The 15,884-nt window shown below is 51.0% G+C and overlaps 1 protein-coding gene across 7 annotated transcripts in view; it reads left to right on the forward strand.

Moving 5' to 3' along the window:
• Positions 1–15,884, forward strand: part of REV1 (REV1 DNA directed polymerase) — a 113,879-nt gene that overhangs the window by 54,242 nt on the left and 43,753 nt on the right. For all 7 annotated transcript variants that reach the window (XM_074991619.1, XM_074991615.1, XM_074991620.1 and 4 more), the window contains 2 exons: positions 5,193–5,312; positions 7,333–7,553. In XM_074991619.1, coding sequence (XP_074847720.1) covers positions 5,193–5,312; positions 7,333–7,553 — 341 coding nt within the window. The remainder of the gene's footprint in view (positions 1–5,192; positions 5,313–7,332; positions 7,554–15,884) is intronic.

Here is a 15,884-nt window from a genome sequence, read left to right on the forward strand (position 1 = left end):
CTAGAGCGTCAGCCAGGCAAGCACTGGAACCGGTGGCATCGGCACAGACCCCCGCGGCACCAGCGGTGCAGGGGCGCCAGGCACAGAGCCCGCAGGCACCGGAGGAGGATACCCGCGCGGCACCGCAGCTGACGGTGCCGAGATCCCCGGCACGGGAGGGGGCGGTGCCGGCCCCGTAGCGGAGGGGCAAGGCAACATCAAAAACCCAGCACCGCAGTCTATCTCTGGACAGGGCTGCGCTGCTGTTAGCACTAAGCCCTCCCCCTATGATACACACGCCGCATCGAAGGCCTGTGTCTCCACCGGCCCATCCAGGGGGGGAAAATCTCCTTCTCCGTTCCTCCAACCAATGTCACCATGGCTTGGGCCACCTTCACCCATGCTGCCATGGTCGTCCTTATCATGCTGGACACAGACAAACCACAGGCCTACACCCAGGGGCAGGTCCCCCCCCCGGCCGCTCAGTACCCCCGTGGGCACTCCCAATCGGGGACGGAAACACAGTTGTCTCAAGGGGAGTTAATTTTAGAACCCCGAGACTTTCCTTCACAATCCTCCAGCGAGCAAGTGTATCATCGACCACAGGAACCCAAGGGTTCGATGGAGTTTACCTTAGTGGTTCCTCCTCATCCTCCCCAGATGAGGCCAGGGCCCCCGGTATGTCTCTCCTCCGGATGACCTTAAACAGTTTCAGGAGCTGTTTAAAAGGGTGGCTTTCACACAAGACATTCAAACGGCAGAGGTGCAGGAGAAACATCACAAACTCCTGAAAAATTTGAGACCCCCGGCTTCATCCAAAATGGCTATTCTGCTGGACGGAGCCGTTCTGGAGTCAGCCACTACTATATGGCGGACTCCGGCTTCTGTTCCGCCTACGAACAAGAGAGCGGATAAGAAATACTTCGTCCTGGCAAAGGGCATGGAGTTCCTCTTCAGTCACCCACAACCAAATTCTTTGGTGGTCGGGTCGTCCCAGCAGAGGTCAAAGGCTTCTCAGTACAAATCGGAGCATCGGACAAAGATGCTAAGAAGCTAGAGCTGTTTGGCAGGAAGGTATATTCCTCTCCTATCGTGCTATTGAGAATGGCAAATTATGGGCACACCTAGCAAAACATAATTTTGATAATTACTCCAGGCTTACTCCCCTCATGGATTCACTTCCGGAAGATAAAAAGCCGGTGTTAAAGGCAATTGTTCAAGAGGGCTACACAGCATCGCAGGCGGGAGTCCAGATTGCCCTGGACATGGAGGACACGGCGGCATGTTCAGCGGCTACAGCAGTGGTCATGCGTAGAGAATCCTGGCCCCAGACATCGGGTATCTCGAGGGACCTACAGGCGAAGATCATGGACCTTCCCTTTGATACACAAAAGCTGTTTGCAGACTCAACCGACTCGGTCCCTCACTCCAGTAAGGACTCGAGAGCTACACTTAGAACCTCGGGCATTTATACTCCCCCATACAGGAGGGAAAAATTTTATCCTCGGCAACGACGCTACACTTACAACCACAGCGTGCTCAATATCAATGGGGCTACGGCCAAGGGCGCTATCAATAGCGGCAACAGTACAGAACTCTTAGGCGACATTCTCAACAAAGCTGTACACCCTCGGGTCAGGCCCAAAGGCAACAAGTTTGATGGGTATGTCAGGGGGTGCACTATCAATGCCCTCACTCAATGCCACTCTCATCTCATGTTCCATCATCGCCTCAGACCGTTCCACTCCCAATGGCAAAAGATCACCACAGACATATGGGTGCTGGAGATCATAGCCACGGGTTACGCGATCCCCTCCCAGTCGCTTCCACCGACGAAGCCTCCCACCAGGCCTCACCTCAGGGACACTGCCACGAGGCGAGGCTCAAGCAGAAGGTGACTCACCTTATGTTCATAAGGGTGGTGGAAAGAGTGCCGGAATAATTCCAGGGGAAGGTTTTTATTCACGCTACTTCCTACCAGGGAAGAAAACAGGACACTGGAGGCCCATCTTAGATCTCGGGTCCTCAACCGTTACTTGCGCAAGCAACGGTTTCAGATGGTCAGAGTTGCGTTGATACTCACGGCACTGGACGATGGAGACTGGGTTGCAGCACTCGACTTACGAGATGCTTACTTTCATATAACAATCCACCCGGCACACAGACGCTTCCTCTGCTTCACAGTCGGCCAGGAGTGCTTCCAGCACAGGGTTCTTCTGTTTGGCCTCTCCTCGGCCCCCAGAGTTTTTACCAAAACCCTGGCAGTGGTGTCAGCCTACCTGCACAGACGGGGTGTTTATTTTTCCCATATCTGGGCGACTGCCTGCTAAAAGGGACCTCGAAGGCAGAGGTCTCACGCATGATACACGTCACAGCGGACACATTTCTTCGCTGGGCCTAGTCATCAGCCTCGCAAAGTCAAAGTCCGAACCCACACAACATATAGAGTTCATAGGGGCACGCATAAACTCTATCACAGCAAGGGTGTACCTACCCGACGCCCGCTTCCGCGTAATCAGTTTGCTGGTGCAAGTCATTACATACAGCCCCACGGTGCCGGTCTTTAACGTGCCTACAGCTGCTGGGCCACATGGCGGCAGCGACGTTTGTGGTACAGAATGCCAGGTCGCACATGTCAAGCCTGTAGCATTGGCTGGCAAGTGTTTACAAACCGGCATCCCACACTGTCCACAGGGTGGTGTCACCCACAACAGAGGTGCGCAGATCCCTGGCGTGGTGGGAAAACCCTGAGAATCTGCTAGTGGGGGTGCCTTTTCACCAACCACAAATTTCTATTTTTCTTACTACCGATGCCTCCCACATGGGATGGGGAGCGCACATCGGCAACAAGGTAACGCAAGGGCTATGGTCCCCTGCAGAACAGACACTGCACATATCCATACTGGAGCTCAGAGCAGTGTTCAACGCCTGCAGACATTTTCGAGATTACCTACATGGCAAAGTAGTCGGGATTCAATAGCAACAATACCTCCACTATGTTTCTACATCAATTGACAAGGGGGAGCACAATCCCGTGCCCTATGTGCGGAAGCACTCCGATTGCGGAATCGGTGCATTGCCAACAACATAACGTTGAAAGCCTTGTACTTGCGGGCGCTCACAACGTGAATGCAGATCAGCTGAGCAGGCGCTTCGCAATCACGCACGAATGGCAGATCCGCTCCGATCTGCTACAGCGCATTTTTCGTACATGGGGGTTTTCCCCAGATCGATCTGTTTGCAACCCAGTACCAAAAAAAAAAAAAAGTGTCCCCAGTACTGCTCCAGGGCAGGGGTGGGGCGGGGGTCCCTGGGGGACGCATTCATGTTTTCATGGAAGGGCTCCCTACTTTACGCGTTTCCCCTGCAGCGCTTATCCGCAAGGTCTTGCACAAAGCCAGAAGGGAGAGAGCTCGCATGATACTCATAGTCCCGCTTGGGATCGGCAGCAATGGTTTCCCTTGTGTCTGCGCATGTCGGACCGCCCACCGCTCCCTCTACCGGTGGCGCTGGACTTACTCACGTGGGCTCAAGGGTCCATAGTGCACCCGCACCCTCAGGGTCTGCACCTACAAGCATGGCTAATCCATGGCTCAGCTCCTTAAAGAGCACATGTACGGAGGGAGCACAACAAGTCCTGGAATATAGCCGAAGGACCTCCACCGGGAGGACTTACAAGCAGAAATGGACTCGATTCACAGCCTGGTGTTCCCCCAAGCAGTTAGCTCCCCTTGATGTTCCTATACCTGTAATGCTAGAATACTTATTGGACGTCAAAAGAGGCGGGCTTTCTCTATCCTCACTAAAGGTCCACCTCGCCGCTATATCAGCCTTTCAGCATACAGAGGAAGGGCCCACGGTATTCGCCCATCCTATCATTACCAGGTTCTTGAAGGGGCTGGTAAACCTGTACCCCCCCTCGGAAACCGCTTCCACTATCGTGGAATTTGGACTTGGTGCTCAGCACGCTATTGGGTCCATCTTTGGAACCATTAGCCACAGTTCCCATACGTCTCCTTACGATAAAAACAACCTTCCTCCTTGCAACTACGTCAGCCCGCAGGGTGAGTGAGCTCGCGGCAGTGATGTCAACGCCGCACTGCACAGTATTCTCAAAGGAGGCGGTAACCTTAAGGCTGCGCCCAGCCTTTGTTCCAAAAGTCTCTTCGGAGTCCAATCTTAACGAGCCAGTAGTTTTACCCTCGTTTTACCTGAAGCCTCGCAGCTCCGGCAAGGAGGCACGCCTGCATCTCCTAGATGTGAGGAGGGCGTTGGCCTTCTACACAGACAGAACTAAGTCCTTCCAGAAAACGGACAGGTTTCTAGCCTCTCTTGCTGCCGGGTCAAAAGGAGAAGGTCTCTCTTCTCGGAGAATCTCAAAGCACATTGTGTCCTGTATAAAATTGTGCTTCGAACTTCGGAAGACTCCTTTGCTTGCCCCGCCCAGGGCTCACTCCACCAGGGCGGTGGCGGCGTCAACAGCCTTCTTCAAGGGCATCACGTTAACAGACAGCTGTAGAGCGGCGACCTGGTCATCCTATGACACCTTCTCCAAGCATTATGCCCTGCCTCGGGTATTCTAAGAGGATACCCGTCTGTCGACAGCAGTCCTCTCGGGAGCAAGCTGCACATAAACCGATTACCCACCTCCTTACTTGGGTTACTGCTGGGTAGTCACCTATTGTGGAGCACCCACGGGGACCACTTGAAGAAGAAAGAGAAGTTACTCACCTGTAGTAACGATGGTTCTTCGAGATGTGTCCCCATGGGTGCTCCACCATGCGCCCATCCTCCCCACTTCGGATCTCTGTCTAGTGTTTTTCAGGAGCATCCGAGGCGGTTGGTCAAGGAACTGGCGGGGACCGGATCGTTCGCGCGGCCGGGGCGCGCAGGGGGGCGGCGTGCGCCGGCGCATGCGCGATCCAGGAGAAACTGCTGGAAGATTTCCAATCTGCGGTGCCGGGCGAGCCCGACACCTATTGTGGAGCACCCACGGGGACACATCTCGAAGAACCATCGTTACTACAGGTGAGTAACTTCTCTTTAATCTTGCAGGGCAGGAGACACAGGGAAAAACACTGAGTAAATGATTGTATTTTCCTTTTTGTAGTTTGCTATTTCCTACAGCAAGGCTTTTTTGGTAGCAGTGGTATAATAGAATAACCTATGCCAGCACCCCACATAGAAATGGTAATTATTTCTTCACTTCACAGGTTCCAATATTCTGCTGGCCAGAATGGCAACTCGCAAAGCAAAACCAGATGGACAGTATCACTTAAAACCAGAGGAAGTGGATGATTTTATTAGAGTCCAGCTAGTTAGCAATCTTCCAGGTACAATTTAAATGGAATTACTCATCTCGTTTTACAGGGATTTTTCAGGCTGATTACAAAATTTGCTATCTCCTGGTGTCCGGTATGAATTAAGGGTGATATTATTTTTCTTGAATGTCACAAAAACAGGTTGGCCATTATTTAAGGTTATCTGACCTCAAAATGAGGACATTTCATGTTTAAGATTACACGATGAATGCTTCTGACTGCTGGAATGCTCTTTGTCATTTCACATTTTTTCTTCAGCCACATCTACACTAACAGAAATTTGAATTTATTAATATTGATTTTATAATTCTGGTATTTATAAGTTTGAATTGGACCATCCTCACCTCCCACGTACTCCTCACAAAGTCCACTCATTGCTGCCACGCTCAAATTGGCAAACATCGACTATTGCAGTAGAGCATTGTGGGGACTTTGTCCCACAGTTCCCTCATTCCCGTAGCATTCTGGGTGTGCCCACTGGTCTTTGACATTACGTTTCCACATTGCATTTTCCTCATTCCCTTCTTGTGCTAAGCAAATGTCCCTTTTTCTAGTTGAAAGGAAGGAAAAGTAGGGCATCCACACAGACGGCAAAAAAGTTTACAGAAATGTCTTTCTTCTGTAGCTGAACTCTCAACTGGCCATCCACTGAGTGTCGTCCCCACCCCCCCCGTGATTGCATCCAATCCCTGAAAATATGCCGATCCATGAAAATAATACAGGGGCCCTGACTGTGTTCTAAAAGTTAGAAGAAAGAGGATAGAAAAGTCTAGGAAAAAGGAATTTTTGACTTTCCCCTTCAGTACTCAGATTATTGCCAACACAGGCGATGGCAGTGAAATATCATACACTGAACTCATAATGCAAACAGGAATCTCAACTTGCCCCACCCCGTGTTTCTGCAGTTGTCAAAGTATGAAGACATACAGCAGATATTAGCAAAGAGGTCTTATAACAAATATAAAACCAGAAGGTGTCTGCAATGGACAGCAACCTCCTGAAAATGTTTTTGGCAGGGTGTGGGGTGGGTGCTGTGGTCTGCGGCTGCTGAAGTAGTCCTTCCCCTCCCCCCGTGAGTAACTTAGATCCTGGGAGAGACTTCAGCCCCAGTGGCAGCAGCCCCAGTGGTCCCACGCTATGGCCTGGGGGGGTTCAGTGAAGGAGCCAGTTGAAGTGGCCCTCCCTGAGTATTTTAACTGCCAGGGGAGACTTCCCCCTCCCCAGCTGTAAGCCCCCAAATATCCTTCCTACCCTTGGAGCCCTGAATGCATGCATTCTATGACATGGTGCTGCTTTGCAGTATGGTCAGCACCGAACAGTGGGCACATTGTTTTATTGGACTGGGGCTACCCACGTGATGTGGCAGAGAGCGGGAAAGACCCAGACTGCATGGCACCTGTCGGGGGGACAAGGGTGTTCGCACAGAAATGTAAACCACTGAGAAGTTTCTCTGCATCTTATGCAAGCATGACACTCAGCACAACCTTGTTGCCACGTGGTGTGGCTGGGCAGCAGCTGGCACCAGGCAGCAAGAAAAAACAAGTGTAGAGACAGAACCACAAACTCCTTGCAGGGGCTATTTGTGATCTCACTTGTTTTATTTTGCTTTTATAAGATTTCTATTTTGGATTGCAAAAATGTTCTAATAAAACTACCGTCTTACTACTGACGTGCTGAGTTTTGTGCAGAGTTTACATGACAGTCAATATGCAAGGGATTACAAGTTGGAAAATAAGTTCTACAGGTATAGGTTAGCAAGACTCCAGACTGGAACAAGGACACAAACAGCAAAAACTACAGAATTAAGCCATTGTTAACATTCAGTACAGACTAAACAAACACTATACACAAAACAAAAGTTGCTGGTCAAATCATAATAGAGCCAATGTGCTTTTTCCTCCAACCCAGCTGTCAAATTTGAACTGTGTACAACCAGCTTAAGAGGGAAAGAAAATGGCAGTGCTTTAAATATAATGAATTTTGTGTGAGTTGTGTATACTTAACAGAATAAAATCACTTATTCTCTTGTTAGGAGTTGGTAGGTCAATGGAATCCAAGTTGGCATCTTTGGGAATTAAAACTTGTGGAGACCTACAATATCTTACTATGTCAAAACTCCAGAAAGAGTTTGGCCCAAAAACAGGACAAATGCTCTACAGATTCTGTCGTGGTTTGGATGACAGACCTGTTCGAACAGAAAAGGAAAGAAAATCCGTTTCAGCTGAGATCAACTATGGTATAAGGTTTTCTCAGGTAAATTAAAACTTTTTTATTTTGGAGTATTTAATGTTATATTTGAAAGATTTCCCCTCCATGGGAGACGATTCTCCTTGTTTCACATGGGGCTTCTAAACGCCCTCATTTAGATTTTTTGTTTTAGATATTACTCTGTTACACCCACAATTTTAGCAGTCATATTGATAATCTCTCATTCTGACCTTACGATTTTATTCCTGGGACAAATTCATCAGAATAAAATTTAAAAAATCTTTAAGTATGTGAATATTAAAATAATTACTACCTTCCAAGAGAAAGCTTATGAAATGGTAAGATTGAGAAATTAAATATGTGTGAAAATTATAAAAATGAAGACTGATTTTCAAATCTGTATCTCCAAAGTTAGTCTACACATCCATATTTCTGCTCAGACAAAATGCCAGTTGGGAAAGGGAGTGACAACTTGCCTTTCTTATTGACTCCATAATCAACGCAAGAATCTGGGGCTTTGTCTACACAAACACTTAATTTACTCCCATTTCAAAGCTGGGTACATTATTTCAGTGGTTTTCAACTGGGGTTGAGACCATGGAGGTATGCAGAGGTCATCTAGTGCAGAAGTTCCCAATCTTTTCACGAGTGTGGACCCCCAATCACCTCCCCAAACCATTCGTGGACCCCATCAAAGCCATTTTTAGCCACTATATGTACTTCATTAAATATACAAGGAAACTACAACATAGATTTTTTGAACAGCAGTTAATAATATTATTGGAAGATATTTAAAAATAATTGATTGCAACTTTGCAATTTATTTAAAACTTATTTTCTATGATCATTTTTATGTACCCTCAATTTTTTTCGCAGACCTCCTGCAGTACCCTTGCAGATTTCCGGGGGTCTGCCAACCCCAGGTTGGGAACCACTGTCTTAGTGGGTACATAGATACATTTACCTAGTTTTATAACAGACTACAGGTTGGACTTCTCTAGATTGACACACACTTGTCCAGCAACATCCATGGTCCTGCATGATTTTAGTCAGCTGGTTGTCCACCTATCATGGGTGTGGCCAAGTTTCCTGTGATTCCATAAAATTTGTTTACAGCCACCAGTTCTGACCCTTTAGCCGTGTCTACAGTTTTCTCCCGACTTCCAGCCCTTCCAGAAGGGGCAAGGTAATGAGCGGATTGGAAGATACCAGTGAGGTGCTGATTAAAGTATATCATGCCTCATTCGCATATCCCCACAAGATCTCGCTTTGGAAAGATTCCCTCTGGAAGCAAAGCTGCCGTGTAGATGCAGGTCCTTCTGAAGGATATCCCTCTTTCCAGAAGACCCTTCTTCCATAAACATTTGTGGAAGAAGGGTCTTCCGGAAATGAGATTTACCTTTGGAAGTACCCCTGTCCTTCCAAAGGAGTCCCATCCACATGGCAGCTTTGCTTGCAGAAGGCCTTCTTCCAGAAGCAAGATCTTGTGGGGATATGCTAATGAGACATGAGATATTTTAATCTACGCCTCATTAGCATCTTCTGATTTGCTCATTACCACACCTCTTCTGGAAGGTGGGGGCAAGTGTAGTTGCAGCCGTAGTGTCATAGTGGTGCATCCTTGAACATAGGTCATCATGATCTACCCATACTTAGATATCAGCCTCTGCAGGGGCTCCTGAGTTTCAGGACAGTATGTGCCAAGCAGACAGCAAGTCACTTCTGCGTAACTGGGTCTGCAGCTCAGCATACAGAAATAGTCACTGATCTGATGCATTGCCGTAGTTCCAGTGCCAACCTCAGTGCAGAACAAGTGAGCGCCTTCCTTCTACTACACCAGTGTTCTTCACTGCATGGCCTTTGAATCAGTGGTGGCTTCATGGAACTAAAGTGCAGCTCTCTGTTGATCATGATCTCTGGCAGCACAACAGGACTGCTGCTAAGGCAGGCTCCCTGCCTGCTCTAGCCTGTGCTACTTCCATCTGCGAGCACTGCCACCCTCCAGCCCCCTGTGGCTGGTGAGATGCCACCTATGCCCTTATTTTCATCCGAGTCTTTAACTGCTAGGACAGACAGTCCCCTTGCAGCGGGCAGCCAGGACAGGCTGATGGGTGCCCCAACGATTGCACTGAGAGCTTCCCACACCCGAGTCTTTAACTGCTGGGACGAGAGAGTCCCTTCGCAGCGGGCAGACAGGGTGGCTGACGGGTGCCCCAGGGAGTCTGACCCATGGAGGTGGCAAGACTCAGCGCTCCGCTCTCAGCAGACTCTCACCAATGACCAGGCTAATGCAGCTGAAAAGCAGCTGGGTTCTTTGTTTTGTGTTGGGCTTGCACAGTAACAGGGAGAGTCAGGTTACAACTTAACCAGTTACTTATTTATTGACTAAGGAGACTTAACTCTTACGGTTACACGATTACAAGATATTTATACTTTGTTGCAAGCTTACAAGATTTATACTTTGTTACAAAGATTACAAGGTTTACACTTTGTTCTTTAGTTGCCAGTAGCTAGCATATAACAGTTCATAGATCTGTTATTGAATGTGCACAAAGAAAACAAAAGGAAAGCAATACACTTAACAGGTCTTATTCTCACCCCTGCATTACCAACGTGGCGTGGTCAGCGTTTTCACTCAATCCCTCGGGTAGAAGCAATAATAACGAGGAACGGGCGTCCCCTAGGACCTCGGGAGGCAAAGACCCTCCTGACCGGCAGGTAGAGGTAATTGGAGCACAGTTAGAAGGGCTGCCGGACTCTTACTTTATACCCATTGGGTCACATATGCTCTTCCTTATCTCAAAAGATGCCAATTGAATTAACTCATCTTGAGACACTAGTTGTCACAAGGCTGGTTCACACCTGTGGGGTGGAGATAATTTTAGGGCATTCTGTCTTTATGGGCTGGAGATTTTTCCTCCGTCTGGGACATTTGTGCAGGCGAATCAACTGATGGTACTTAGCCAAGGGCAGTCCGAGGCCCAGCTGTCGGTTAGCCCATTGTCTCTTGTTGCAGCTTTGCTCCAGAGCATCAAAAGACTGTGCCTGAAATAAGCACATCTGCGCTCTCGGGCATTCCAGGGCTGAGCTGTTTCTTTAACCCTCTGGTGCTCTGAAGCACCCGGGAGAGACAAGATGGAGGAGAGAAAAGGGGGGGTTCTTCAAATGTCCCCGTGGGTGCTCCACGTTAGGTGTCGGGCTCGCCCGGTGCCACAGATCGGATTTTCCAAGCAGTTTCTGCCGGACCGCGCATGCGCCGGTGCGCACCGCTCCCTTGCGCACTCCTGGCCACATGCGCGATCCGGTCCCCACCAGTTCCTCTTAACCACCGTCGGCTGCAGACAGAATCCAACTAGGCTACGGCCAAGTTAGCGTTTTCAATGGTTTTAACTGTTTTCTTTAAAGTTTTCAAGTTCTTAGGCTATTGTTAAGTTAGCCAGTTGTTATTTTCAAAAAAAAACAAAAAAAAAACAAGAAACAACAAGCGGGACGGCATTCAGTCCAGTCCTAGTAACAAGCGGAGCACCAGAGGCTAGGAGCCTAGGGCCATTAGCCCTCCTGCCGCGGCAGGCTATCCGAGAGGGGGAAAACAGCACAGAGAAGGTGCTAAGTACCCCATTAACAACTAAAAGACTCACCAACAATGTCCTCTTCAGGATTGAAGAAATGTGAGTCTTGCCAAGAGGCAATGCCAGCGTCTGATGGGCACAGTCACTGCAAAAGGTGCCTTGGGGAGTCCCATGTCACGCAGAAATGCTCCTTCTGTGCAAAATTAACAGCCAGAGCAAGTAAGGACAGGGAGATGCGGCTTAAAATGCTGCTCTTCGACAAGGCCCTCCAGCCAGACGTGCCGGAGTGGCCGCAGCAGGAGGGACCCTCCGGGGCCCATAAAAGGAAAGCTGCCTCCCTCACCCCATCAGCACAAAAAACGGAGGAAAGTCTCCCCAACCTGATCCCTGCCAGCAGCAACAGCGAGCGGGACGGGAGGAGCGCACAGCCCTCAGCCGCAGCAACAGCTGATCGGCGGCGGCACGGAGAGCCACGTGGAGGCGGCTCAGCCTCCGATGATCAAGCAGCCGCCCCGCACCGCAGGCAGGGCGGCGGCTAAACAAGGGCCGGTACCGGCGGCACCGCAGGCAGCGGCACCGACCCCCGGGGAACCGGCGGTGCACAGCGCACAGGCACGCAGCCTGCAGGCACTGGAGGACACCACCCATGCGGCACCGCCCATGAGCGTGCCGAGCGCGGCGCGGACGGGGCTGAGATCCCCTGCACGTCAGGGAGCGGAGCCACCCCCTCAAGGGAGGGGGAAGGCTGCACAGAAAACAAGGCACCGCAGCCCCTCTCCAGACAGGGCTGCAGAGTTGCTTTCTCTCAGCCCTCCGCTCATGCTGCAGACTCCAACTAGAAGGCAGGGGTCCCCCCTAGCCTACCCGGAGCCCCTGTCTCCATTTTTACAACCAGCCTCGCCCTGGCTGGGACCACCTTCACCCTTCTTGGGGTTTGAGCCGCTGGAGTACTATCACAAATCGCTCTCTCCAGTGTCCCAGGTCTCTCGACAATCTTGCTCCCCCAGACGCAGAGGGTATGCACCAAGGGAGTGGTCCAGGTCACCTTCCCAAGAACAGTGCCCATACTGCCATGGTTGTCCCTATCACGCGGGGCATAGACACCACCGGCAGTCTACCAGGGAAAGATCCCCACAGACGGTCCCGTATCCCCGAGGGCAATCGCGAACGGGGACAGAGACTCAAGTATCTCAGGGGGAACTGGTTATGGAACCCCGAGATTTTCCCTTGCAAGCTTCCAGCGAGTGGATGTGCCATCACCAACAGGAACCGGAAGGGTCCAGAGAGGCGTATCCTAGTGGTTCCTCGCTCTCCTCCCCGGACGAGGCTACGGCCCCGGGGGACGTCCATCCTCCGGACGATCTCAAACAGTTTCAAAAGCTGTTTAAAAGGGTGGCCTTCACGCAAGGCATTCAGACAGCAGAGGTGCAAGAGAAACACCATAAGCTCCTCAAAAATCTGAGACCTCCGGCCTCCTCCAAAATAGCAATACCGCTTGTCGAAGCAACCTTGGAGTCCGCCACTATGATATGGCAGACCCCTGCGACTATTCCGCCTGTCCACAAGAGAGCGGATAAGAAATACTTCGTGCTGGCGAAGGGCATGGAGTTCCTGTTCAGCCACCCACAACCAAATTCCTTGGTGGTAGAGTCGTCACAACAAAGATCAGACATCTCAATTCAAGACAGGGGGAACAGACAAAGATGCCAAGAAGCTAGAGCTGTTCGGCAGAAAGGTCTACTCCTCCTCCACTCTACTGTTGCGAATGGCAAATTACGCAGCGCATCTAGCGAACCACAATTTCGACAACTACACTAGGTTAACCTCCCTCATGGACTTGCTTCCAGAGGACAAGAAACCGGTGCTCAAGGCCATCGTGCAAGAAGGCTACGCGGCCTCGAGGACGGGAGTTCAGATCGCCCTGGATGTTGCGGACACAGCAGCACGCTCCACAGCTACGGCAGTGGTGATGCGAAGGGAGTCCTGGCTCCAGACTTCGGGTATACCGAGGGATCTGCAGGCAAAGATAGTCGATCTTCCCTTCGACTCGCAGAAGCTGTTTGCTGAATCAACTGACTCGGTCCTTCATTCCAGTAAAGATTCAAGAGCCACACTTAGGACCCTGGGGATTTACACCCCTCCATACAGAAAGAAAAAGTACTACCCTCAACAAAGACGGTACCCGTACCAGCAACAGCATCCCCAGTACCACAGGGGTTACGAGCAAGGGCGACATCAACAGCACCAGCAGTACAGAACTCCCAGGCAACATTCCCAACAGAGCCGTGCGTCCTCGGGGCAGGGCCAAAGGCCACAAGTTTGACACACAGATCCAGGGCTGTGCCATCACTACCATCACACAAGGTCATCTGAAGCGGTTATTCCACCATCGCCTCCGACCATTCTACGACCAGTGGCAAAGGACCACCACAGACAAATGGGTGCTGGAGATCATAGCCACGGGGTACGCCATCCCCTTCCAGTCGCTCCCACCGCCACGACCTCCACCCAGGCCCCACCTCCAGGAGGCCTCCCACGTAGCGAGGCTCAAGCAGGAGGTAGACCATCTTATGCTCATAGGGGCAGTGGAAAGAGTGCCAGAGCAACTGCAAGGGAAAGGGTTCTACTCGAGGTACTTCCTCACGGAGAAAAAGACAGGAGGCTGGAGGCCCATCTTAGATCTTCGAGGCCTCAACCGGTACCTGCGCAAGCAACGCTTTCGGATGATCACAATCGCCTCCATCCTTACGGCACTAGACGAGGGAGATTGGTTCGCAGCCCTCGACTTACAAGACGCGTATTTTCACATAACTATCCATCCGGCTCACCGACAATTCCTCCGGTTCGTGGTAGGCAAAGAACATTTTCAATACAAGGTCCTACCGTTTGGCCTCTCCTCGGCCCCCAGAGTCTTCACCAAGACCTTGGCAGTGGTGTCAGCCTACCTGCACAGACAGGGGGTATTTATATTCCCGTATCTGGACGACTGCCTCCTCAAAGGGGCCTCGAAGGAGGAGGTACTACACATGGTACGCGTCACAGCAGGCACGTTCTCTTCGCTTGGCCTGGTTATCAATCTGGCAAAATCAAAGATAGATCCCACACAGGACATAGGGTTCATAGGGGCACGCATAAATTCTATTACAGCGAGAGTGTATCTACCAGAGACACGCTTTCGGGCCATCGGCTCCCTTGTGCAAGTCATAACCTTCAGCCCTACGGTGCCGGTTTTGACGTGCTTACAGCTGCTGGGCCACATGGCAGCAGCGACGTTCGTAGTACAGAACGCCAGGTTACACATGCGCAGCATGCAGCACTGGCTGGCGAGCGTATACAAACCAGCAGCACACACCGTTCACAGGGTGGTGTCGCCCATAACAGAGGTGCGCAAATCCCTGCAATGGTGGGTAAACCCCAAGAACTTGCTAACAGGGGTACCCTTCCACCAACCACAAATATCGGTTTTTCTTACTACAGATGCCTCCCTCATAGGGTGGGGAGCACACATGGGCGAAGAGGTGACGCAAGGACTGTGGTCCTCCACGGAGCAGTCACTGCACATAAATATACTGGAGCTCAGAGCAGTGTTCAACGCCTGCAGACACTTTCGAGACCATATACAAGGCAAAGTAGTCGGGATCAGTACAGATAATACCTCCACCGTGTTTTATATAAATCAGCAAGGAGGAGCTCGGTCCCGTGCCTTATGTGCGGAAGCAGTCCGGTTGTGGAACTGGTGCATCGCCAACAATATAACCTTGAAAGCCTCGTACTTACCAGGCGCTCACAATGTGAAGGCAGACCAGCTGAGCAGGCGTTTCGCACTCACGCACGAGTGGCAGATCCGTCATGATCTGCTACGACCGATTTTTCACGCATGGGGTTTTCCCCAGATAGACCTGTTTGCCACGCAACACAACAAGAAGTGCCCACGATTCTGCTCCAGGGCAGGACTGGGACGGGGGTCCCTGGGGGACACATTCGCGATCTCCTGGAGGGGCCCCCTGCTTTACGCTTTCCCTCCCACAGTGCTCATCCACAAAGTCTTGCAGGAAGCCAGGAGGGAAGGAGCCCGAATGATCCTGATAGTCCCAACGTGGGATCGACAGCAATGGTTCCCCCTACTCCTGCGCATGTCGGACCGGCCACCGATGCCCTTAAAGGTGGCGCCGGATCTGCTCACGCAAGCCCAGGGGTCCATAGTGCATCCGCACCCCCAAGGCCTGCGACTACAAGCGTGGTTAATCCATGGCTCAGCTCCCCAGAGAGCACATGTACGGAGGAAGTGCAACAAGTCCTAGAAAGTAGCAGGAGGACTTCCACCAGGAAGACCTACAAGCAGAAATGGACTTGCTTCACGGCATGGTGTTCTACCAAACAGCTAGCCCTGCTTTCGGTGCCTATACCTGTAATATTAGAGTATTTACTGGACCTCACGAGAGGAGGATTCTCACTATCCTAGTTAAAGGTCCACCTTGCCGCCATTTCGGCGTTCAGACACAAAGAGGAAGGGCACACTGTGTTCGCCCATCCCATGGTTACCAGGTTCCTCAAAGGGTTGGTAAACCTATACCCCCCTCGGAAACCACTTCCACCTTTGTGGAACTTGGACCTGGTGCTTAATGCGCTAACGGGACCACCGTTTGAGCCTTTGGCCACGGTTTCCCTCCGCTTCCTTACAATAAAGACGACCTTTCTTCTCGCAATCACGTCAGCTCGCAGGGTGAGCGAGCTTGCGGCAGTTATGGCAACGCCACCCTGCACTGTTTTTTCCAAGGAGGCGGTAACCATACGGCTGCATCCAGCC

The sequence above is a fragment of the Carettochelys insculpta genome, chromosome 1 (assembly GCF_033958435.1).
Source record: "Carettochelys insculpta isolate YL-2023 chromosome 1, ASM3395843v1, whole genome shotgun sequence".
NCBI lineage: Eukaryota > Metazoa > Chordata > Testudines > Carettochelyidae > Carettochelys > Carettochelys insculpta.